This window comes from Parasteatoda tepidariorum, chromosome 11 (assembly GCF_982258835.1).
Source record: "Parasteatoda tepidariorum strain Cologne lab strain chromosome 11, Ptep-v5.0, whole genome shotgun sequence".
In the NCBI taxonomy this organism is placed as follows: domain Eukaryota; kingdom Metazoa; phylum Arthropoda; class Arachnida; order Araneae; family Theridiidae; genus Parasteatoda; species Parasteatoda tepidariorum.
In genome coordinates, this window is record NC_141765.1 from 11,866,983 (window position 1) to 11,891,809 (window position 24,827).

The 24,827-nt window shown below is 29.4% G+C and overlaps 1 protein-coding gene across 1 annotated transcript in view; it reads left to right on the forward strand.

The window, feature by feature from the left end:
* LOC122269444 (A-type potassium channel modulatory protein KCNIP1-like) overlaps nt 1-22,666 on the forward strand; it is a 365,764-nt gene extending 343,098 nt beyond the window's left edge. Inside the window, exons 5-8 of the mRNA XM_071187748.2 lie at nt 5,758-5,828; nt 7,329-7,541; nt 19,537-19,599; nt 21,199-22,666. Of these exons, the coding sequence (XP_071043849.1) occupies nt 5,758-5,828; nt 7,329-7,541; nt 19,537-19,599; nt 21,199-21,246 (395 nt within the window). The 3' untranslated portion in view covers nt 21,247-22,666. The remainder of the gene's footprint in view (nt 1-5,757; nt 5,829-7,328; nt 7,542-19,536; nt 19,600-21,198) is intronic.
* Nucleotides 22,667-24,827: the final 2,161 nt, after the last annotated feature.

Sequence of the window (24,827 nt, forward strand, 5' to 3'; positions counted from 1 at the left end):
GTGACATTTGAAATTTGTGTATTCAAAGTTGAGACAGCATTTACTCATTTTTGAGGAAAATGCATAGTCTCCAAAGTAATATAGAACGAGAAATGTGTGAAAAAGATGGTCATTAGCTACCAGCAGGATTCAAACTAGGAACCTCCAGGTTCGTAGCAGGATGCTCTACACACCGTAGTTATAGACCACAGTCGCGGGAGAATTAAGAAGCTTTATAAATCGCTGCCACACTGACGAATCATGACATACTAATTTCCAATTCCAATGGTACAAAGGGATGTAATTTGGAAAATAGGGTCCCAAAAGCGTAATTTTAATTTCACTTTTTGCTTATTTCGCTGTATCTTAAAAACTTTTAAGCGAATGAAATGTATGTCGTTTTTCATCGCGGCGACCACTATATAAATCATTTTGACTCTACCTAAACTAGGGTGTAAAGGTGATAGAGCATCCTACTGCAAATCCGGTGTGGTCTTTAGTTAGAATCCCGTTGACTGCCAACGAACATCTGTCTCACACCCTTCTCCCTCCACATCACTTTAGAGACTGTGATTTCTGCTCAAAAATCAGCATAAGCTGTTTCAATTTTGAATTAGAATTTGACTATATTTGCTTTGGAGCTATCTTGACGCATTTTCGCTCAATTTTCAGTAACCGTCTTTTACAGTGTAGTAGCTTTGCCCACTCGGTAAATGTATATAGCCAGCTTCAAGGAGCAAACTGGCTTCATAAAGGCTTCACCACAGAGTTCATAAAAATATTAAAACAGCGAAATTGCTGCAATATCAATTGCTTAACTATTAATGCATCAAAATAATGTATAAAATTCTAGTATTTGAAAAATATGACTTAAATGCTGTTGAAAAGAAAGAATTTAGAGTAATCCAGTCAGCAATACATTTTTATAGAAGTACTCTCAACATAAACAGTACAGTCTAACTTGCATTTCCAGTTGAAATACACGAACTGTCGTGCAATTAAATATGGAAAAGAAAGTGATAAAAAATAGAATGTTCTAGAAGTCATTTAAAAATTAAATAAAACTTTAAATCTCACATGCACTAATTTACAGTTTCAGACATCTCAGGAAAACAAAAACTGAAATTTTTAGCTTGCCAAGACAATGGCTTAAACCTAATTTTAATATTTTCACTAAATAACTTGTTTTTCACAAGAATCTGAAACTACCCGAGAAAACTTAAGATGTTACGATTTGCGCACCAGAGAGGATTTTAAAATTTAGTATAGAAGGTGTTCATAAACTGGATAACATTTATTTCACCTTCGAGGCCTAGTATACCCTATCTGGATGCATTAGTTCTCAAACACTGTGAATATGACGGACAGAAAATCCTCTCTTTCATGCACCGAAGAAAAGCACTTCATATAAGAAAAATGCTGTATGATCCACCATTTCGCCTAAACGAATCGTGTTATGTTTTTTTCTCAAAAAAATATAAAGCAGTAAAATTAAGCAGTTTGTATTTTTTAGGAATATATTTGAGTAATTCAATACTGTATATTTGTCCATGTTTAGATTTATGTAAAAATTTCTTTTTTATTTTTGTTTAAATTAATGACAGCTGAAATGCTGCTAAAAATTGTCTCGTCGTAAATTACTCGAAAACAAAATTACCTACTAAAAATCTAAAAATAGCGAAACAAGATACTGAATTACTTCTCAAAAATACGAATTAAGGGATTGCATTATTATGGTCTTGAAAAAAATCCATTAAATTGGAGAAAATACAAGATGTACTTCAATCAATTAGGTGAGAACATTACATTTCATGTATTTCGAATGATATAACCGAATAAAGTAAAGCCTCAATATCAGTAAATATGTTAAAATTATTTAAATGTGATTAAAATTACATTTATTTAATGTGATTAAAGCACATTAAAGTAAGATTTCCTCCCTCCGTCTCCACCTCTTAGACGGTCTAGTTAAGTCGAGTGGAAAAAAGTCCTTTAAGAGAAACTAAGATTCTACTCTCATCTCTTTCCCCTTCTCTAGTTGCGCTATAGAGCGTACTAATGTGAGAAAGTAATATATGAGAAAGTAATATGTGAGAAAGTAATAAATATTTTTTTTAAGTAAATGAAAACCTTTAAACAGGAAATTTTCTTTTGAAATGAATAGTTTGTAGAAGGATAATTTCTGTTATCCCTTAGGTTGGATCACTATTCTTAATAATTTCCTTTCGTATTTGTTGGGGAAACTAATCGCTCAAGACAATTTTTATATAATTCAAAAAATTGACCTATTATAGACTTAAATGTAAGCACAGAAATTAAAAAAACTTTTTTAAATCAAGCTATTATAAAATTTAAAGGGCTTATCAAAAAAGCTATTCTGCTTGTCAAGTATTTTTTTTTTTTTTGGTACTGAAAAAAAAAGGTTTAAGTGTTTTCCGTTGTCTGAATTTTACAATTTTCATAAAGCTAAACTTTGTGCTTTAACATTGTGCTAAACTTTGCGCTGAAACATTCATCTACCTCAGGGAGGGAGACGGAATTAAATACAGGGATTTTAAATACGGAAACACTTTTTCTTAACGTTTTTAATCAGTGATGGCAAGTTTTTTCAAAAACAGATTAAAAAATTATAAAACAAAACTACCCAGAAAGATAATAATTATTATGCCTTTTGAAAATTTTATTTAACGAAATATTACTTACAATAATAAAAAATAAATGTATTCATAAATACCTAAAATTGTAATTGTAAGAAAAATGTGTATTTTATATGTATTTTTTTTTAAATGAAAGTTATTTATTTGAATTTAGAAGGGTGTACCAAATAATATTGGCGGGAAGATCACCGATAGTCATGCACAATAAAACTAAACAAATTTTAAAAATTAGAATAGGTTTTCAACTTAGTGAAGGGACAAAATTACTATTTCAATGTTTAATGCAGGAGGTAAATTTTAGCAGAGAGTTATTGAAACGCCCAATGAATGTGTATACTTATTTATAAAAAAATACTTGAATTAAAAATTATTTTCAATATGATAACAGAGATTAAAAATTTCACTATGATTTTCAATTATCTTTCTTATTTTTTTATTAATTACTAGAGAAATTCAGTATATCTTATTATCCCATTTCATTGCTTTGAATTTTCAGTAGAAAAATAAAATATTAACAAAACTTTTTGGATAGCTTAAAATTTTATTATGTTTTGTTAAAATTTTCATCTAAAAGGTACACTGCATTAAATAGCTACTTAAAATATTTATTGGTACTAAATTAAATAGTCGTTTTTTAATTGAATTATAAATGATTGAAAATTTATAATATACAATTACGGGGGAAAATTTATTAAGTTTTTTTTTAAGTACAAATCTTTCTTTATATAAAGCTTGACCCCCACAGATAATGTTCACTACACGACCCAGTATGTTTTCTGAAATTGTAAATCTACAGTTTTTAAATTTATTTTATAACCGTCGTTAAACAGCAGACCCAATTTTGAGTTTACGACTAACAATGTTCAATTCCATAACCTTGTAATTCTGAACCTAATCCAGGAGACAAGACAATTCCAAGATGAAGTATAGGGAGAAATTTGCCTTTGTGGAGGACTTTTCTGATGGAACTAACCCGCATTTGCGTTGCATGGAGAGGAAAACCCCGAAAATCTCCCACACTTAGCCAGACGGCAAAGGAACTCTAACCCACAATCCGTCTACCTCTGGGGATATTTTAAGTCAGCACAGTTGTCCGTGCGAACCGAGAGCGGAATATGTAATAACCAGCCATGTTTAGGATTCGAACCCAGTTCACCTCACTGGGTGGCGAACGCTCTATCCCCTGAGCCATCAAGGTTCAAAGACTACAGTTTAAAAAACCTATTTAAAATTAACCTGTACAACAAAAAAAGTAAAGAATAGAAGGTGATTATCCATCATCGCCTTTCCATATGCTTTTGTAATTCTAGTTGAAAATCGATAATTGAGCATAAACATATCAAGAAGTTAAAAATTGAAAATTAAATAAAATTTTAAATTGGGTTAGATTTCAGCTTAATTAAAACCTTTTAGCAATAAGCTATGTCCTGGCCTTTTTCCTTTGAAAAATTTAAAGGAATCTGTCTTTTCTACCGAAAACAAAGTCGTTTAAACAATTTTAATTTAACCTAATTACAATAATTCATCATAACCTAATTACAATAATTCATCATAACCTAATTACAATAATTCATCATAACCTAATTACAATAATTCATCATAACCTAATTACAATAATTCATCATTATCTAATTACAATAATTCATCATAATCTAATTACAATAATTCATCATAACCTAATTACAATAATTCATCATAACCTAATTACAATAATTCATCACAACCTAATTACAATAATTCATCATAACCTAATTACAATAATTCATCATAACCTAATTACAATAATTCACTAAAAAATGGACGCAGCTTAAAATATGAGGTGTGCGAAAATAGATGTAGCTCACAAAACGTTTTTAATACAGTGGACATAGCATTTGATTCCTTTTTCAAACTATTCATGAGTATTGTCTTCTTAAAGGAACACTAATAAACCCAAATAAATTAAGTAATGTCGTCCATTGCATAAATTACCTAGTACAACTTGTGCATAAATCTTTTCACATCGAACTTTAAAAGTCTACGGGTCTTTTTTTATAGGATTACCACGGGTCTTTCAAATTTATAATAGTGGTAGAAATAGTACGTTAATAATTGTAGGAAATTTATTTTTGAATACCACTTTATCGTTTAGAGATCTGAAAACAAGAATTATCCTACAAATATAATTTTTAAAATGGTATGTAGTGGTATTCAAATATGTATTAAAAGATCGACGTTTGTTTCCTTTTCGTCACCATTTTTTTTTAAAGTTGTAAGACGCACTAGAATTCTGTTTTTATATTTCTTTTCCCGTGAGTAGTTTTCGTATATTCTGCAGCGAAAAATAGATGCAGGAATTTTTCAGACCCTGAAGATGTTTAAATTGTTTGGCAGCAATCTTTCGAGCTTCAGAAAAATGTTTTTGGGGAAAAAAAATTTTTTTCGAAGAAACCGAAACTAATTTGATCTTATTTTTTATCTCAAGAAGAACGCCTGAAAAATTGCATTTGCAATACGCTTAAACACCTGCGATTTGAATTTTGAGGTCTGGACTTAGCTCCAAAATAACTTGATAAGTGTTTAAAAATTTAATAAATATTATTGGTTCAATATTAGTTCAGCTTTGTACTGCGTACTTTTTCGATATACGCATTTTGAGTTTCGTCCAAATTGTCATTAATTATTAAAAAGTAACAATTTTACCTGAATTCAATAGTTCAGGGTATTTGCGTTGGAACAATGTAAGTCCAAATCCCAGTAATGTTTATGAAAGGAAAATAAAATTTAAAATTAAAAATAATAAATTTATATAATTTCCACTCACACAACACGTAGAAGAGGACTGATTTTGCATTTGTGCCCGATACTTTCAATAATCAAAGCAGTATGAGTATGTTGTTTACTAACAAAAATAAATTAAAATAAAAAATTTAAAAAATATTGGATTTGCCTGATTTTTTCACTGGACTCATTAATCGTAAAGACCAAAATCGACCACCTCGTAGAAATGCTTTTAACTTTGTTTAGACTATTTTTCTGCTATTGACATTTATTCATTATTAACTTAATTATTTAAATCTTTTCCTCTGTGACTGGTCTTTTATTTTTATATTTATGCTATAATTTAATTGCTTTTTTCTAGATGCTAGTCAGTATGCTCATTATGTATTTAAAGCATTTGACAATGATGGAAGCGGGACAATTAACTTCCAGGTATTTGTTTTCACTTTTATTTCCAATTGACAAACTACTCATTTCTATACATTTAACTATTGATATCACTGGGGAACAATTTTTTTCCTGATGCGTGAGATTTTTTAACAGATTATTGATACTTTTGTATCGCTAATTTCAAATCTGCTATTCTTCAAGCTAAAGTTTTTTTTATTTAAAAAAACAGACATTTTCAGTCCATTTTTTGTCGAAATGTACAAGTTTAAAAGCGTTAAATACAGCAGTTGTTAGCATAAGTTCGACGACAAACTTCTAGGGGTAATTTAAGGCACATCATCAGGATTAAAATTGCATTGGGACTCGTGCCTGGAGCTGTCAGAATACACAGCTAGGGTGCTTCCCTATTATGAACTATTTCTTCGTGTGTTTCTGTACAGGTTATGTAAGGGAGGCGCCCTTAACACATACGACCACATTTTTGGGCATCGGTTCCTAGGCAATTTTAATCCTGATGATGCGCCCAAACTTCTCTAGAAGTAATATGATGCCAATGTAATACCAAAAACAATTTTCAAATAATATCTAGTTATTTACAACAAAAAATAAAAGTATAAAATTTAAATACCATGGTTATTTGTTGTATTATTGTGGTAATAGTATAGCATAGTACAGATAGTTATATTACTGTGTGAAAGCTTTTAGAAAAAACAAGTTGGTGTTTTGATGCAATTCAAGAAAACAAAGTTATGTCAGAAACCACGCAATTATTTTAACAAAAAATAGAAACAAAGATAAGTATTTCAAACTCAATTATCCATCTTCAAAATAGTTTTTAAAATATAAAGTTTTTTTTTCTATGTCATTATGAAATATATATATATATATATATATATATATATATATATATATATATATATATATATATATATATATATATATATATATATATATATATATATATATATATATATATATATATATATATATATATATATATATATATATATATATATATATATATATATATATATATATATATATATATATATATATATATATATATATATATATATATATATATATATATATATATATATATATATATATATATAGTGATGTAAATACCCTGCTTGAAATCATTTAATTTAAGACAATTATTGATTCATTTTAATTAAAGTAAGCTGAACTGCTAGTCTTAAGAATTCATAAGCTTCAGAAGAATATTTCAAAAATATTTATTTCAGCAAGCAATATGAACTATCATTTGATGAATTTATAACAATTAATTATATCTAATTATTTATATCTATTAATTATTTTTACTGAAGCACTGCCTGAAACTAGTTAACTAGTGGCGTAGTTTTGGAGAACAAAACCCCCTTCGAAATTATACTTTACTTGATTAATGAGCTGTTGTACGGTAGGAAGTAGTTTTAAAAAAAATTTCATAACTGATTTCTAACTTAAGTGATTTAGAGAAAAAATAAATTATATGTATACTTATATGCATGTGTGTGTGAGAAGGAATTAATCTTTCAGGAATTTGTCCTCGGTCTTTCGACTATTTCACGGGGATCTCCAACTGAAAAGCTCCAATGGACTTTCAACCTGTATGACATTAATGGAGATGGTTGCATCACAAGAGAGGAAATGCGAGAGATTATTAATTCCATATACAACTTACTTGGTAAATTCACAGAGCCAATGGTCTCAGCGGAAGCGACAAGGGACCACGCTGATAGAGTATTTGATGTGAGTATATTATCGTCTCACCTACCATTAATTGATCCACATTATATTCCATTATTCTATATGGCTAATTCTATAAGATACACCCATAATTGGGTCGAATTCGAATTATTTTTTGAAAATCTTCGATTTCTGTGGAAAGGAATTTTTTGTTGTGAACGTAATTAGTTAACTACTACTAACTAACTCTTAAATAATTTTTAAAAATGTTTTTTGGTATGTACTACTGTAAAATGTAGTCTAATAAAACTAAGTAAATAACTATAATACTGTACTAAATAAATAAAATACTGTACTAAATAAATTTTACAGCAAACTAGATTTGTGTTAATAGGGGGTAATGATAGTTTTGCGCTTATTCACTCACGCATCACAGAATTCGGGTAAAATTACCATACTCTACGGTAATAGCATTTCCGGTTAAAAAAATATATAATTTTTATAATAAAAACCACAATACACGGCATTTACGGTACTTGGTAACTTTTCCTTTCATATGGTAACGGGTTATTGGAAATTCTAGTTTTCAAAATTATAGTTCTTATTACCTCGCTTATTTAGTAAATATATATCACGGAAAAGCAAATTTAACCCAATCATTAGTTTTTACTCCTTGTTTAAAAATATAACAATAAAATTACCAAATGTTACCATATTTACAAAACTTTACAACATATTATAAAACCATATTTAATTGTTAATTTTACCAAAATCATTACCAAAGCGCTTTGGTAAAAATTATCGACCTTTTTCATGTTCTCATATAGCCGGAAACACGTTATAGTTTACTATATTCTTTTTTTCTCAGTGCGGTTTTCTAGCATATTTTACTGATGTTAAAACTGTCCATGATAATTAGTGGAATGAAACAGAGGTTCTGGCTTGTTAAACAGGTTCCCCAAGTTCAAATCCAGGCGATGACAACGTGGTACTATATTCAGACTTCTTTTATTTTTAATTTTTTTTAGTTTTTATGTTAAATTTTTGCGGTTATTATTGAACTGGCACCCTGCGTGTAAATCTATATATATTTCATTGATCTATGATTATTTTTCCCTCATCTCTATTCCTGTCTAGTTATTAACATAGGTCAGATATGATGAGGAAAAAAAGTATATTGGACATTTTTTATCATTTAGATGGAATATGTTCAGAATATACAAGAGGGAATGGAAAGTAATGTCATTCCTCAGTCAGGAAAATTTTGCAGGAGTCAAACAAAACTGAATTTATCCAGATGGAATGTATTTTTTCATTTAGAATATATAAGAGGGAACGGAAGGTAATGTCGTTTCTCATTCAAGAAAATTTTGTTGGAGTTTGAGACAAAGTTGGAGTAAAAAAAATTTGAATTCATCCAGATGGAATGCATTTTTCTATTTAGAATATGTAAGAGGGAACGGAAGGTAATGTCGTTTCTCATTCAAGAAAATTTTGTAGGGATTGGAGTCATAGTCGGAGTCGAAAAAAATTTAATTCTTCCTGATATAACGCATTCTTGTGTTTGGAATATGTAAGAGGGAACGGAAGGTAATGTCATTTCTCATTCAATAAAATTTTGTTGGAGTTTGAGACAAAGTTGGAGTCGAAAAAAATTGAATTCATCCAGATGGAATGCATTTTTCTATTTAGAATATGTAAGAGGGAACGGAAGGTAATGTCGTTTCTCATTCAAGAAAATTTTGTAGGGATTAGAGTCATAGTCGGAGTCGAAAAAAATTTAATTCTTCCTGATATAACGCATTCTTGTGTTTGGAATATGTAAGAGGGAACGGAAGGTAATGTCATTTCTCATTCAATAAAATTTTGTTGGAGTTTGAGACAAAGTTGGAGTCGAAAAAAATTGAATTCATCCAGATGGAATGCATTTTTCTATTTAGAATATGTAAGAGGGAACGGAAGGTAATGTCGTTTCTCATTCAAGAAAATTTTGTAGGGATTGGAGTCATAGTCGGAGTCGAAAAAAAATTTAATTCCTCCTGATATAACGCATTCTTGTGCTTGGAATATGTAAGAGGGAACGGAAGGTAATGTCATTTCTCATTCAATAAAATTTTGTTGGAGTTTGAGACAAAGTTGGAGTCGAAAAAAATTGAATTCTTTCAGATAGAACGTATTTTTATATTTTGAATATATATGAGGAATATTTAAAAAAGAGAGGGAAATAGGAGACTAAGAATAAAAGATTAAAGATAAGAGAATATATAGATTGGATAAATAAAAAATAATAAATATTTACTAAATAATATTTTTGCTTGGAATTATTTTTGTATAAACAAATTTTCTAATTGTGTGTAAAAAAATTTAAAATCCCTTCAAAATTTCTCGAGATATGGCAAAATACACAAAAGTAAAATTAACAGTAAGGGGTCCAAATTTTGGATCGCTCTCTCAACCAACCTATAGGGGCCATATTTCAAAGCTTGCTGCTACTCCCAATACCTTGGGAGCCATAAATCCGAATCCGTCGAAATAAAGATTTATTTATTCAAAGAAAGTACGCTTGTGTGTCTGATTTTGCGAATTAAAATGTCATCTGCATTAATTAATTTACATATGCACTCCCTCAGACAATTAAGATTGAGTCCTAGATCGTGAAGTACTGATCTTTAGATCAAAAGTTATTCAGAGTGGTCCATTTTTTTTTTAAATTTATTGCGCACTGCAGATTAGACGTTTCTAAAAGCCAAGGTGGTTTCCATAATTCAAATCTTATAATTTTTCCGGCTCGTATCGATCAAGAAGACAAAAGTCCTGGAAGATTAAAAGTGAGATGTCTTAAGTATGTTAAATACTTACCCGATATTACATCTTTGGATTTCCATTTATTCCTATTATTACAACATTTATTACGTGGCAAAAATTGAAAATTAAGGAAGTTCAAAATGCTATCTCCGTGTATTTTGCGCAAAAACTGATTGATTTTTTTTCGATTCGGCATTAAAAACATGCGCACTCGATCGAAAAAGGTATTCAATAACGCGGGTGATTATGTAAAAAATTAACATTAAGCACTTTTTAAAAATTATGCTTTTGAACTTAATGTAAATAAACAACATTACTTTACCGATCACCTTAAAAAAACTTTTATTATGCTAATAAATTTCACCCTAATGTATTTGGAAAAAAATGTTATGAAAAGATTTTTGCGTAATTAAATCTCAGAAAATCTTTCATTTAATGCTCAACTTATACGATTTAAGTTTACACAAAACTTTGTTTATAGAAGAGAGTTCATTTAACACAATTATTATGATGGCAAATGTCTCTTGGCGTGTCTGAAAAGCTTTCAAAATGTGTCTCTGCAAAACAATTGTTCGAATTTCTGAAACTTAATTAATGACGTTCTGATCTAATAACGCTTGGAAAATCCAAAATTTCTCAAAACTTCATTTCTGACGTTTTCATAATTTCATAAAGTTAGAATTCTTTATGCTGCAATTTAGATTCCTGAAAATTTTTCTCTCCCTAACTTTTCTTCATTTCTTTAAATCTCTTCTTTATCCGACACACATCCGGCATTGTATGCTCTTTGAGTTTCACAAGGGTATAAACGTAATAGTTATAATATTAATCCGTGTACAGTGCTCAAAACTAACGGACCACCCTGAATAACTTTTGATCTAATGATCGGATTTTCACCTTCTAGGATTCAATCTTAATGGCTTAAGGGGATGACCTCAAATATACTAATTAATAAGTGTAGACGATATTTGAAGTTACGAAATCGGATACAAAGTCTTACTTTCTCTCAATAAACATACCTTTGCGTCAATGAATTCGAATTTCTGACCCCCAAAATATAGGAGGTAGCAGCAATGTTGGAAATATGTTCCCATAGTTTGATCCGGAGAGCGATCCAAAGTTTGGACCCTTTAATGTTATTTTTACTTTTTGCGTATTTCGCCATAACTTGTGAAATTTTGAAGTGCATTTAAAAAATTTTGCACACAATTATGAAATTCGTTTATCCAAAGATAATAATTCCATACAAAAAAATAAATTTTACTAAATATTTACTATTTTTTACTATTTTATTTAATAATAGTCGAAAAAATTGAGCTCAATCGGTTGAATAGCTTCTGAGAAATTGAATTTTAAATATACGACTTCTTTAAAATTTGATTTCCCAGGAACTATTCAACCAATTTCAATCAAATTTTGTATTTTGCCAAGTAAAATTACATATTTTAAAATGATGGGGAAAATTGTATACCTAACAATTCAGACTTTTTTCGGTTATCATTTAATAAAATAATAAAAAATAATAAATATTTACTAAAATTTATTTTTTGTATAGAATTATCTTTGGATTAACCAATTTTATAATTGTGTGAAAAAAAATTTCAATTCACTTCAAAATTTCTCGAGAAATGGCGAAACACGCAAAAAGTGAAAGTAACATTAAGAGGTCCAAATTTTAACTCTCTCTCCTGATCAAACTATGGGAACCATATTTCCCTGATTGATGCTACCCCCTATATTTATAGGGTCAGTCCTGAAAAAAATTAAGGAGTCAGGGTGGGATATCTTGCTTCATTCACCATACTTACCCGATATTCCACCATCGGATTTCATTTTATCCGATCATTCCAACATTTACTACATGAAAAAAATTTGAAAATTTAGATAGTCCAAAATTTTATCTTTATATATTTAGCTCAAAAAAAATGAATTTTTATGGATTCGGCATTGAAATTTTACACTCTGGATCGCAAACGGTATTCAATAATGAGGGTGATCATATCAGAGATTAAAATTAAAAACATTATAAAAATTTATATGTTTGAACTTAATGTAAAAAAAACGACATTAGTTCATACCGATCACTTTAATAATAAAGTATTACTAAACTAATAAATTTCCTCCAAATAGATTTGAAATAAAAACTTATAAAAAAGCTTTCTGAGTCTCAATAAATCCGATCTCTCATTTAGCGCTTAACTTATTCCTCAAAAGGATTTAAGTTGAAACAAAACTTTCTTCAGAGAACAGCATTCCTTTAATACAATTGTTATGATGGCAAATGTCTCTTGATGTCTCTTAAAAGCTTAAAATATGTCACTACGAAACAATTGCTCGAGCTTCTCAAACCTAATTAATAACGCTCTGATAGAATCTAATAACGCTAAGTAAATCCAAAATTTCCCAAAACTTCCCTTCTGATGTTTTCATATTTTCCTAAAGTTAGAATTCTTTAAGCTGTGGTTCAGAGTTCTCTTTCTTCCCTTTTCTGTCTATTAATATTATATTTATGAGAATTTGTCTCAGTAATAATCATTTTCTTATGCGTATTTCCATCTGGTTTAGATTGTTACGATGTTTTGGGAGTAAAAGTAGATAACTGATATTTGCTTGAAATCTGCATTATCTACAAGTTTATTGATTTCATAATGTTCACTCGAATCGACAAACATCATCGATAGTCTTAAGAGCAATTAAATAGAAGAAAAATCATAGTTTGATAAAAGAAAACTAAATAAAGACAAAACTATACATTGATTAAGATTTTGCTCATTTTATTTAAATATTTATTTATTTATTCAGTTAGTTTATTAATTTATTTATTTGTTTGCCTATTAATTTAGTTTATTCATTTAGTTAATTCATTTTATTTTATTTTATAACCGTCTTTGAACAGCCGATCCAATTTTTGGGTTTACGACTACTAATGTTCAACTCCGTAGACTTGTAATTTTGAACCAAATCCAGAAGACAAGGAAACTCCTGGATCAATACCCCCAGAGGTATTGATTTGTTATGGGAACATGGAGGACTTTGCAACTCGACAGATTTAACGTGCATCAGTCCCCATTCACTACACGGGGAGTTTTCGGCCGGCAGGGATCGAACCCACGATCTCTTAGATATTGGCCCAGTGCCCTACCTACCAGGCTATCCAGGACTTTATTCATTCAGTTTTTTTCTTTTTTTTGTTTTGTTTTTGTTTATTCATTTAGTTTATTCATTTATTTATTTATTTGTTCACTCATTTATTCATTTACTACCAACTTTACCGCCTTTATAAAGAACAAAACTTTACTAAATCTATCAAAATTCCAAGGTTGAAATGAGTTGACCATCTAATGCAGTCACCAGATGAATGTACATCTAATGATTAGGTCATTTGGGAATCAATCAAAGGGAAAACCCCATACTCAGATAGTCTGACTCTGTAAATAAGAACTGTGAACACTGGAGAACCGTTGTTGAGAACAGGTCAGGATGGAAGAGAGACCTCGAGAAGGTCAGGTCCCCTCTCAGGCCGTCATGCAAATGATAATGATGAGGATGATTTATTTATTCATATGTTTTAAAATAAAATGGTAATTGTGGAGCACCTGTCTATATAGTTAAGCAGTACCTTTTAATTATATAGTTAGAACCAAAATCTGCAAAATGCGTGTTAATTTAATTCGAAGAAAAGTGCCTAATTTGCGATAGTTCCCGAATATGCGACACTTCTACTCCATCCACAGAGGATGGCAAAGAAAATAAAAACACAATTAAAGGTGGTGGGAAAATGACAGTGACAAAAAAAAGGCTATGTATAAGCTATGGTGCGTGCATGGAAAAAAATTTTTTTTGAACTTTGATGATTGTTATTGAAGTGTACTAAATTTAGTCCAAGGGAGATCTTTTTTAAGTTTTATATATTCTTTTGTTATTTTTGTTATAAGATTGTCTACAAATAACTTTGATCAAAGATTATAGCAATAAAAGCATGCGTATTTATTTATTTATTTGGTACTATCACATTAGAAACATTTTGTAGATTTGTAAACATTTTTATCTTTTGAGATAACACTGCGGTACTTTAGAGGTTTCTAAATCTGACTAAATCTAAATTTAAATCTGATCCCTAACCCCAAGACTCTTGACACGTACATTAGATATAATAATGAGCTTCATAATATTCATTATTTCACAATCTTAATTTTAAAAATGGTACTTCATTAACGAAACTTTTCCCCCGTACGCAAAAAATTACTCCTCTCCCCCCCTCGGTGTGACACTTTTATTGAATTCTCTGAACGTTGTTCTCTAAGTTCTTAATGGAAGTTACGATGACTATTTAAAAATTTTAAAACATTTTACAATCTTCCACTCCATATAGTTTAAGGAAATTGTACTTGAATTGAATTTCGTTGTAAATGACTAAAAATATAGTATTCTGTATTATCTTTCATACCTATCAAAAGACTCAAACGCTTAAGTCTTTTGATCAAGATTTACAAATTGATCAAAAGATGAAAGAATTAAAAGTGTTTAAAAATCAAAAGTTCTATTTTGCATGGAACCGCACAAACATCAGTAAATTCAAAACAACATACTCTTATTACAGTCTTAAACTCATTTTTTGATTTATGCATTTTTGGTACCTTTTATTATTAAATAATTATGATTTTTAAAGTGTTTAGATAGCAGAAGCTTCTTAGATATAATGACTTAAAATTTTAACAATCGTCATTTAATTTGCAAGCTTGGAGCTGTACAAACGTCAGTAAATTCAAAACAATGTAATCTATTATCTTCTTGAAACCGATCAATACGGCAAATGGCTTACCTAGATTTTAGTACAATAACAATTAAGACAGTCTAATACTCATTGTAGCTTAAACATTTATTTAGTGACGACAGCTAATTAGCTATAATTTGTCGTTAACCGAACTCATTAAATAAATCATATCAGAAATACTAAATGAATCAATAAATCACTAACTGAAAACCGAAATCACCAAATGTACTAAAGTATCAATGGAGTCGCTAAATGACAAAATAGGTGGCTGACTAGCTAATTAAACCAAAATACTAACTGAATCATTGAATTACTGAACCATTATAACCAAATCACTAAGTTACTGGCGAAAAACTACAGCAGTTACAGGAGTTAACCCTCCTGTTCATCATTGGTTTGGAGATGCTCAGAAGTTCAAAGGAAGCAGATCGGATCAAACGGTAACTTCACGATTCATCAGTGTCCCTCTAAAAAGTTTAACTATGAAATTTGGGTGCAAAGTCTGCCCAACGTGTTGCAAGTGCAAATTGAAACCTGCATCCCCCGAACACATCCTTTGGTTGTCTGGAATTTTCCTTGGAAGGCATTCTCTTGCTACCGATTTTGATTTTAGTGTGTGACTTTTGCCAGGGCGTTAGGACTCATGAATTTGATATAGCTGAGGCTATGTTGTAAAGGATTAGAAACAACAACAAAGTAACTAACTGAATCATTTTTCAGTCTATTGTCTTTGAGTACATCCGTTGTTACCCAAATATCAGTTTAACGTCTCTTTGTTGATGAAAGATTTGTATCTGACAATAATATCAGGATAGCTTTGTTTCCGAATTACATAAAAAATAGTTTCTGTTCATGAATTTTTGCTGGTTATTTCACAGGCTACAGATTAAGTGCACTGATGTTCAATCCCTTAATGCTTAACGTAAAACCCAAAGTGTTAAATTATTTTTAAGCATTATTCTTTTAAAGTTTTATGTATAATAGCAAGTACATTCTAAAAAATGTCACTGCTGCATTACGTTCAGTGATTGGCAAAAAGTATTCCAATCATTAACCTTAAAATTATCATGACCATAAAAATACAGGGTTGCCCGCAAATTTCATTGCAGGTTTGCCTAGTCAAGAAAAAAGAATGTTACTTTGTTTAATTATTTACTAATCAATTTGTTTAAACTCAGAAAATATTTTAACAATAATTAATATTTTGAAATCTCGCAGAATTTTGAATTTTAAAAGTCAATTTCAGCTTTGCCTTTTGCTTTCAGGTGTAACGAAACATACTTTTTTTAAATGAAATGAAAAAAAATAAAAATGATTTCAAGATGTTAAATATTAATGAAAAATAGAGAATCGGCATTAACGAAATTAATCTTTCGTGACTAATCAAATATTTTTCACAGATCATTACATCTAATTATACTCTTTTCAATTTTTAAGTTAATTTTACCACGCAAGCAAGGTCAAAATAAGCTACTACAGAAAAGTATACAATATAAAAATGACTTTTTCAAAAATATAACAAGAATTGATATTTTCTGAAATATTCTTTCCTACTTTAACATATTGTTGAGCAAAATATATTTTGACTAAGTATGCTTATAACCATAAGCACATCAAAACTCTTTATATCGATTTGCATTAAAAATGCTCACTAGATTTTTAAAAAAGATCGTATTGTAAAAGAATATTGATCCGCTCATTGAGAATGAGCATGTCAATGGAATATTCAAAATAAAAAGCCTTTTCCAATTTCAAATATATGCTTGACTGCCATCGCATTGGATTTCGAATTAGAACCTTTTCAATATTCGATCTCGATTTACTTTTTACTGTACAATGCAAAGTAGGTTATAAATATATCAGGTATTAGTTTGCAGTAAATCAGGTTTAAAAAGAAATTTTTGGATATTTTCCTGATCTCGTTTTATGGTTAAAACTTTATCTTCACTAAACTACATTAAAGTCTATTTTTTTTTTTTTTTTTTTTTTTTAAAAAAAGTTTTTGGAGATTCTGTTGTATTTTTCTATTTCTTAGAACTTTTTTTGATTTAAAATGTCGATTATATTTCTTAATTTTCCTAGGAATTAGGTTTATTACATAAAATTTATTAAATTAATCAATGAAAATAAAAAGGTTTCGAAAGGAAAGAAAGAAATTTTATTTTTTAAAATTTCTATCGTTAATTAAGAAAAAAGTAACAGAAGTGAATTTTTTTAATAAAAAAGTAATTTTGAATGCGAAATTTAAAAAAGATGCTTTTGAGAAATTGTTTTTATTTCCATTGAACCATTCAATCAATTTTATGTAATAAATGTAATTTCTAAAAAAAATCAAGTGCAACAAAATCAAATTTTTTAAATTTATGCTTTTTCTGATATTAATGTCGGATAAAAAAGTTTGAATTAATTAATGCAATACAATCGGTTTTCATGTGATGAAATTTCGGTTTTCAGCTTCAAGAGCAGTGGAGTAAGTTTTCGACTTCCTCGAGTTATGATAGAGAGCTTATGAGTTGAAGATTGTTCGTCATAAACTCAAAATTGGGTCTACTGTTCAACGAAGGTTGCAAAATAAAAAATAAAAGTAAATAAAAAATAGCGATTTTAAGAAACTATACAATTGTCGGGGAAACAATATGTTTTTAGAAATCGTTTTTTTTTAAAAATTATTATTATGATTGGACTTAAAATAAAAATTACTCGTTAGAACTAAATTGCTTTAAAATTTTTACAATTATTTAAAAGTTCTTAACTATTTTCAAATGTTTCGCCAGTATATTTTGTACTAATCGATATATCATGCTTTTACGCTTAGAGTGTTAGAGAATTAAAAATACACTGGTTATCATAAATTAAGGAAAAATCACAAAAATAGCGATAACTCTTTCAAAAGTAAGCCAAACCGTGCAAAATTTGCATATGTTGTCCACTAAGAGTAGCTGAGTAAAATTGCAATATGCAAATTAGTGGCGCTGCACTCGGCTTACGTCATCTGCCTGGAGCATAAAAGTCCAAGTTTGAGAGAAAGCACACAAATTTTACTGTGATTGCGACATTGAAAATCTGAGATAGCCAATTCGTAATAATGACCTCTAGGCATCATTTGCCTGAAGAACTACGATGGAGAGCCATCGGGAGACTAGAGGCAGGGCAGAGTCAATCAGAAGTGGCCAGATGGCTAAATGTGAGTCCATCTGTGGTTCATAGACTTTGGAGGCAATTTCAAACCACAGATTCGGCATCTAGGAGGTTCAGTCAAGGACGGCCAACTGTTACGACCAGTGCCGATGACCGATATTTGACATTAAGTGCACGCAGGAATAGAACCGCTACTCCGACACATCTTAGATCCTCTCTTGCTGCAGCCACCGGAAGGTTGGTGTCAACGTCAACTGTGCGCAGAAGGCTCCACGAAGGTGGTCTGTATGCGAGACGACCAGCCATTTGCGTGCCGCTCACATCACGCCATAGGAGAGACCGTTTGCAGTGGGCCCGACAACATGTCCACTGGACGTCAGATCAATGGAGGCCTGTTCTCTTTACGGATGAGTCCAGGTTTAGTCTAGAAAGTGACAGTAGACGTTATTTGATATGGAGAGAACCTGGGACCCGTTATCATCCATCAAACATCCGTGAAAGAGATGCATACGGAAGAGGCAGTGTCTGTGTTTGGGGAGGCATATCCTTAGGAGGGCGCACATACCTCCATGTCTTTCCAAGGGGAACCGTGAATGCTCAGGTTTATCGAGACAACATCCTTGATGCTTATGTGCGCCCATATGCCGGGGCAATTGGTGATTGCTTCCTGTTACAGGACGATAATGCAAGACCACACAGAGCTCGCATTGTTGATGATTATCTTCAACAGGAAACAATTACTCGCATGGAGTGGCCAGCTCGATCCCCGGACTTGAATCCTATCGAGCACGTTTGGGATGCTCTAGGGAGGCGTGTATCTGCCATCAATCCGCCCCCTCAGACCCTTGCCACGCTTGCAACTGCTTTACAAGAGCAATGGCTCTCACTTCCTATTGAACTGATAGACCGCATAATTGAAAGCATCACACATCGCTGTTTGTGCTGTATTGCTTCTAGAGGCAATCATATTCCATATTAAAGGTACTTTTTCTATTGCAAACCGATACTTCCAATTTGTTTATTTTATACATGTGCTAATTTCTATACTACTATTAATGTCTGATAATTTCTTTTTATGTTGTTTAATACCTTACTATGTGTTGTATATTGTGGGTAAGTTTCATAAAATTCCATGTGTAATTTCTTGAGTTATCGCGATTTTTGTGAATTTTCCTTAATTTATGATAACCAGTGTAGTTCACGTTTTTAAATCTTATTAGAAAATTATAATATTATTCTTATATTATTATTATTATTGTTATTATTATTATTATTATATTATTATTATTTTAAAATTTGGTATTGTTTTTTAAATTAACATTAATAGGCATTTTTTTTCAGCGACTTGACTTAAATAAAGATGGCATTGTCACTTTCGACGAATTTCTAGAAACGTGTCTACATGTAAGTATACTATTTATAACTAACAACTTAGTGTTAGCTCATAAATCAAAAAAAACAAAAATATTTCACGAATTAAATAACACCGATTGTTCCAAGTTTACTTTTAACTTTCTTTTTGAGATGTGTGACCATTTAAATACACATTTGCAAACTGCCCTATTATTTAATCTTCTAAAGATTATATACCTTGGAGATCGACAATGCAAATTTCATTTCTTGGTCCGAAATTACTCATCGCGAGTTGTCGTCAAACTCTTTAACTCCCAAGATACTTTTGAGTTGAATGAAATGTTCATCAATATCAGCTTAAAGATTAATATATTCTGAATACCGAATACCGCTATCTATTGCCTCAGATTTATCCTATGTATAAGTATCTATGTTCGTAGGACTTGACTTAAAAAATCGAAGATGACTAGTACAACAAAATTTAATGATTTCATATCTTTTCTTTTATATATATATATATACATATATGTATATACATATATATATATATATATATATATATATATACATATATGTATATACATATATATATATATATATATATATATATATATATATATATATATATATATATATATATATATATATATATATATATATATATATATATATATATATATATATATGAAAAACACTGACAACAAGGCAGCGTCTTCAGAGGGATAGTATCATGCCGTCAGTGCAAGAACAATATATGCGATCGGAGCAAAATACCACGAACAACCAATAACCCCGATTGCCCTGAGAAAAAGTAGTAGCAAATATAATCCAATTTATCTGTATTATCGGATTGCTTTATATGCAAAATGGAGATCTACAAAACTGCGAACTTAAAGTTTTAACGTTAAAGTTAAAAATTTAAAGTTTGGGGAAGAAAAGAAGATGGAAAGAGAAAAATAATAAAACCAAACTAATCAGTTGGAAATAAGACAGGTACTTAATTATGTTTCAAGGTGATCCAACCAATATATATAGTCATAGACATAGGAGCTCTGCTTTTCGTAAGGCAATGGGCATTAGAGAGTGCCGGACACTGTAAAGGAATGGAGGAAATATTTTGGTGTCAGCACTAGGACTGGAACTCCAGTTCTGCCGGTCATGAGATTGACAGATAAGCCCTCTCAGCTAAGATCTGTACGCTGTTGCAAAGAACTAAGTAACTTCATTAGGTGGTTCTAGTTGGTGCGATAAAATTCTGGTTGTTTTACCGGTTGTTTAGGTGAAAGCAGTTAATAAACAGTTTTTCTCAAACTTAACAATTTGATTACCATTTTATTTATGGTTATTTGACTGTTTAGATTAAATATGGTAAAATAACCATTCAATAAATTGTTATTTAACCACTTTTTCCGAGAAATTTCAGACACTGTAGAACAGTCAGTCATTCCGCTGTTTCATCGGTTCAATGGCAATATTTTATTGCATAACTGACCTAAAATTCAATTTTTGCCTAAATTTTGGGATACCATTTAGAATGGTTAAAAAATTAAATATGTTTAATATTGTCTATAAAAACTTAACGTTTGAAAATAACAAAACAAAAAGTTTTAAAATACATGATTATTTAAAGAAAACTTTGTATCTTTTTAGGATGAAAATATTACCAAGTCTCTAAATCTGCTGGACACAGTTCTCTAATTACTCTGTCTAAACTGTGAGCTATACATTAAGACCCGTCCTCTTTTTCTGTTGACATTAATGACTGAGCTGGATCACATTTTTCCTTTTTTTTTTTTTTTTTTTTTTTTTGTTTTTTTTTTTTTTTTTTTTGAGGATGGATCGCAGTATTAGACCGTTCATATCTCTGAAGACGACGTTCATAAATGTGCTTCAATTTAATGTAAAGATCATCATCTATGACGCAAGAAAGTGAATTTTCTAAGCGATTTCTTAGAAAGATGTTGAAGATTTCTATTTTATGTCATTCTGAAACGTAATAGGCTACTTCCGTTTTTTATATTTTCTTTTGAAATAGCTTGGAAAAATATTATTTTTCCAAAGAAATGCTTAAAATATTCCAAATATATGTTGAATTTCATTCATAGATAGGAAATATTATTTCAGATGGGGTCTTTTTCCACATAAATAGAATGTTTAGATATAAATGTGGAAAGATCTCTGCAAATCAGAAAAAAATATTTTAGATAGTTATATATATATATGCATATATATAATACTATCAAATATTTAAACCAATGTTAAGGAAAAGCCTAGTAAATTATATATTTATATTAATACAGAGTTTTCATGGTCATGGAAAAGTGTAAAAAGTGGCAGCAGAATTTAAATGAGCTTCAGCTTTGATTTTATAAACTCATGCATATCTTCTGAATTTTTAGTCTTTGGTAGTCACGAATGTGTTATTTTTCTCCAAAATCAGCTGAAAATTAAACAATTTTGTCACCGCTTTTTTATTTTTCATTTTCCATAGCCACGAAAACTCTGTATATATGCAATCAGCTCTCGATATCTTCTTTCTTATTCTGATGGTATCAATAGAAATATCGTTAAAGCTATAAGAAAACGTTTCAGATTTCACAAGCTTTGTTTATAATTTATTGTTTGAACTTACCAAATAGGAAAATAAAATTAGTGTATTAGTAAAACAAATATTGCATAATTTTTTTTTTACGATAACTCAAAACCTTCGCCATATTTGCAAATACCGCAGAACCTAGATCGATCAATTTTCAAGGGACCATTCATTACAAATGATAGATACGGAAAAACGATCAACACGAGACAACTTAAGATATCAAATAATGACTAGAAAATGTATGGAAATTAATACATTTACAATAAAGATTAAAAAAAATTGTTGAAAAAAAAAATTAAGTACTACTTGCAAAAATATTTAAGATGCAAACGAAGGATAAATTAGCATATTTATTTATTTAAAATATTTGGAAATTAAGGCTCTCTTTTTTGGCTAATTTTTTCAATGGCTATTCATATTCAATGACTATTTCTTTTCAATTTTCACGAAGAAAAAAATTCTGATAAAATTACTGTACTTCATAATATTGAGATTTCTGGTATAAAAAAATAACAAAAAAAATCATTTTGGTTATTAAAACAAAATTATACGGTATTTAAATCATACATTTGGTCATTTTTCTGCTCCTATAATAAGGTTTACCAGAAATTCTGGTTTTTAAAATTAAAATATTTGCGATGCAAAAGAAGGATAAATAAATATATTCATTTATTTAAAATATTTGGAAATTAAGGTTCTATTTTTTTTTTGGCTATTCCTTCAATCGCTATTTATATTCAATGGCTATTCATATTCAATGGCTATTTCTTTTTAATTTACACGAAGAAGAAAAATTCTGATGAAATTATCTTACTTTATGATAATGGCATATCTGGTGTAAAAAATAACAAAAAAATCATTTTTGCTATTAAAACAAAAATATAAGACATTTTATTTGGTCATTTTTCTGTTCATATAATAAGGGTTTACCAGAAATTCCGGTTTTTAAAACTATAGTTCGTATTACCACACATTAAGTAAAAAATGCAAAACTGAAAAGTAAATTTAACCGAATAAACTGTTTTTATGGCCTATCCTAAGGTATCATTATAAAATTACCAAATTTTGCAAGATTTACAAAAACTTTTCCCAGATTATAAACGCAAATTTTACCAAAATCATTATCAAAGAGTTTCGATAAAAATTACGGAAATTTTGGTGTTCCCTATAGAGCCAGAAACACTGTAAATTTTGCCATATCGTTATTCTTGGCCATAATTTTTTTCTCAGTGTAAAAAACAAAAGTCAAAACAATGACCCATAAAATAAATTAATTTTATAATTTTTAAATACGAAACAATAGTTGTGAAACGTTTTGATAATTAAAATTACAGAATTTATAGTTCAAAAATAACTCATCTGATTTATATTATGTGATATAAAGATGTGAACTTGGGCAAGTGCAGAACTTATTTTTATGGATTTAAATATTTTTTTATTTTTATTTTATTATAAATAATTAAAGTTATGATCATCATGAGGTGCAATAGTTAAAATTTTACTCTTTAATAAATAAAATTTCCATAAAACCACCAAAATTTTGATAATTATCTTCGTTTTATAAAGGGAAAAATGAAATAATAAGAGGCATAATACATTTTGAGTTCTAAGAAATTTCCATTGACATTTGTAAGTTATAAATGTTTATTATAATAATACTGATAAGCAAAGGAATGTATGATGAACTAGAATGAAAAAGATATGATAGAGATAAGAACATCCTTTATTATTTAAAAAGGAAACAACTATTTTTTCCGGGACGTCTTCCTGTAGAAAATACGAAAAATAACATAAACGTCGAAACAACATTCATTGCAAAATTCCTATTACAGAATAATAAAAAGATATCGAGTATGATTGCAATATCTATTAGATGATTATGAATGAACTGGCATTTTTTTATTAGAAGTTTTCAATCAACCCCGGTAGAGCTCAATAGAATTTCTAAATAGGCTTCAAACAAACAGACTGAGTTTTCGAGAAAATAACTATGTAAACTGAAGAAACTCAAAATAAAGTAAAATAACCAAATAAACTGGAAATTAACTTGAGGTTAAAAAAATAATTAAAATAAGTAATACACTAAAAATTAAAGAACTAAAACTGAAAAAATGCAACTGAACTAAAACAACCTAATAAACTAAAAAATAACAAAAGACATAAAAAAAATAATTGAAAGAATTAGTACACCAAAAATTAACGAAAAACTCAACGTTTTAACTGAGCAAAATTATAAATTTATAATGATGATTTATTTCAGATATGGCATGCTAACACATAATTAATTTGCTTGAAATTTTAACTATTCAAAATTCCACATTTAAATTTTCCTATTTATTAACTTAAGATTGTTAAGGACAAATAAACTGTTCTGATGTCGTATTCCTAATTTTCTTACCTTACAAATGCTTACAAATTATTTTTATTAATATTTTGATTTTCGAAATTTGTCTTCCAGGGTTGAAAAGAAGATTGTCTTCTTCATTAAATGAAATAATGTCAGTTTACTTGTAACCGATATTAATATAATTAGTATATGTTTGTTCTCAGTTGGAATTAGTAATTAATTTTTTATCATGTAACTAGATTAGGCATCCCTTAACTTGTTGTTAAATGTACTTTTGAACTATATATATGTTTTGAACAGAGTCTATATGATGTTAACATTTCACATCCGGCCAGT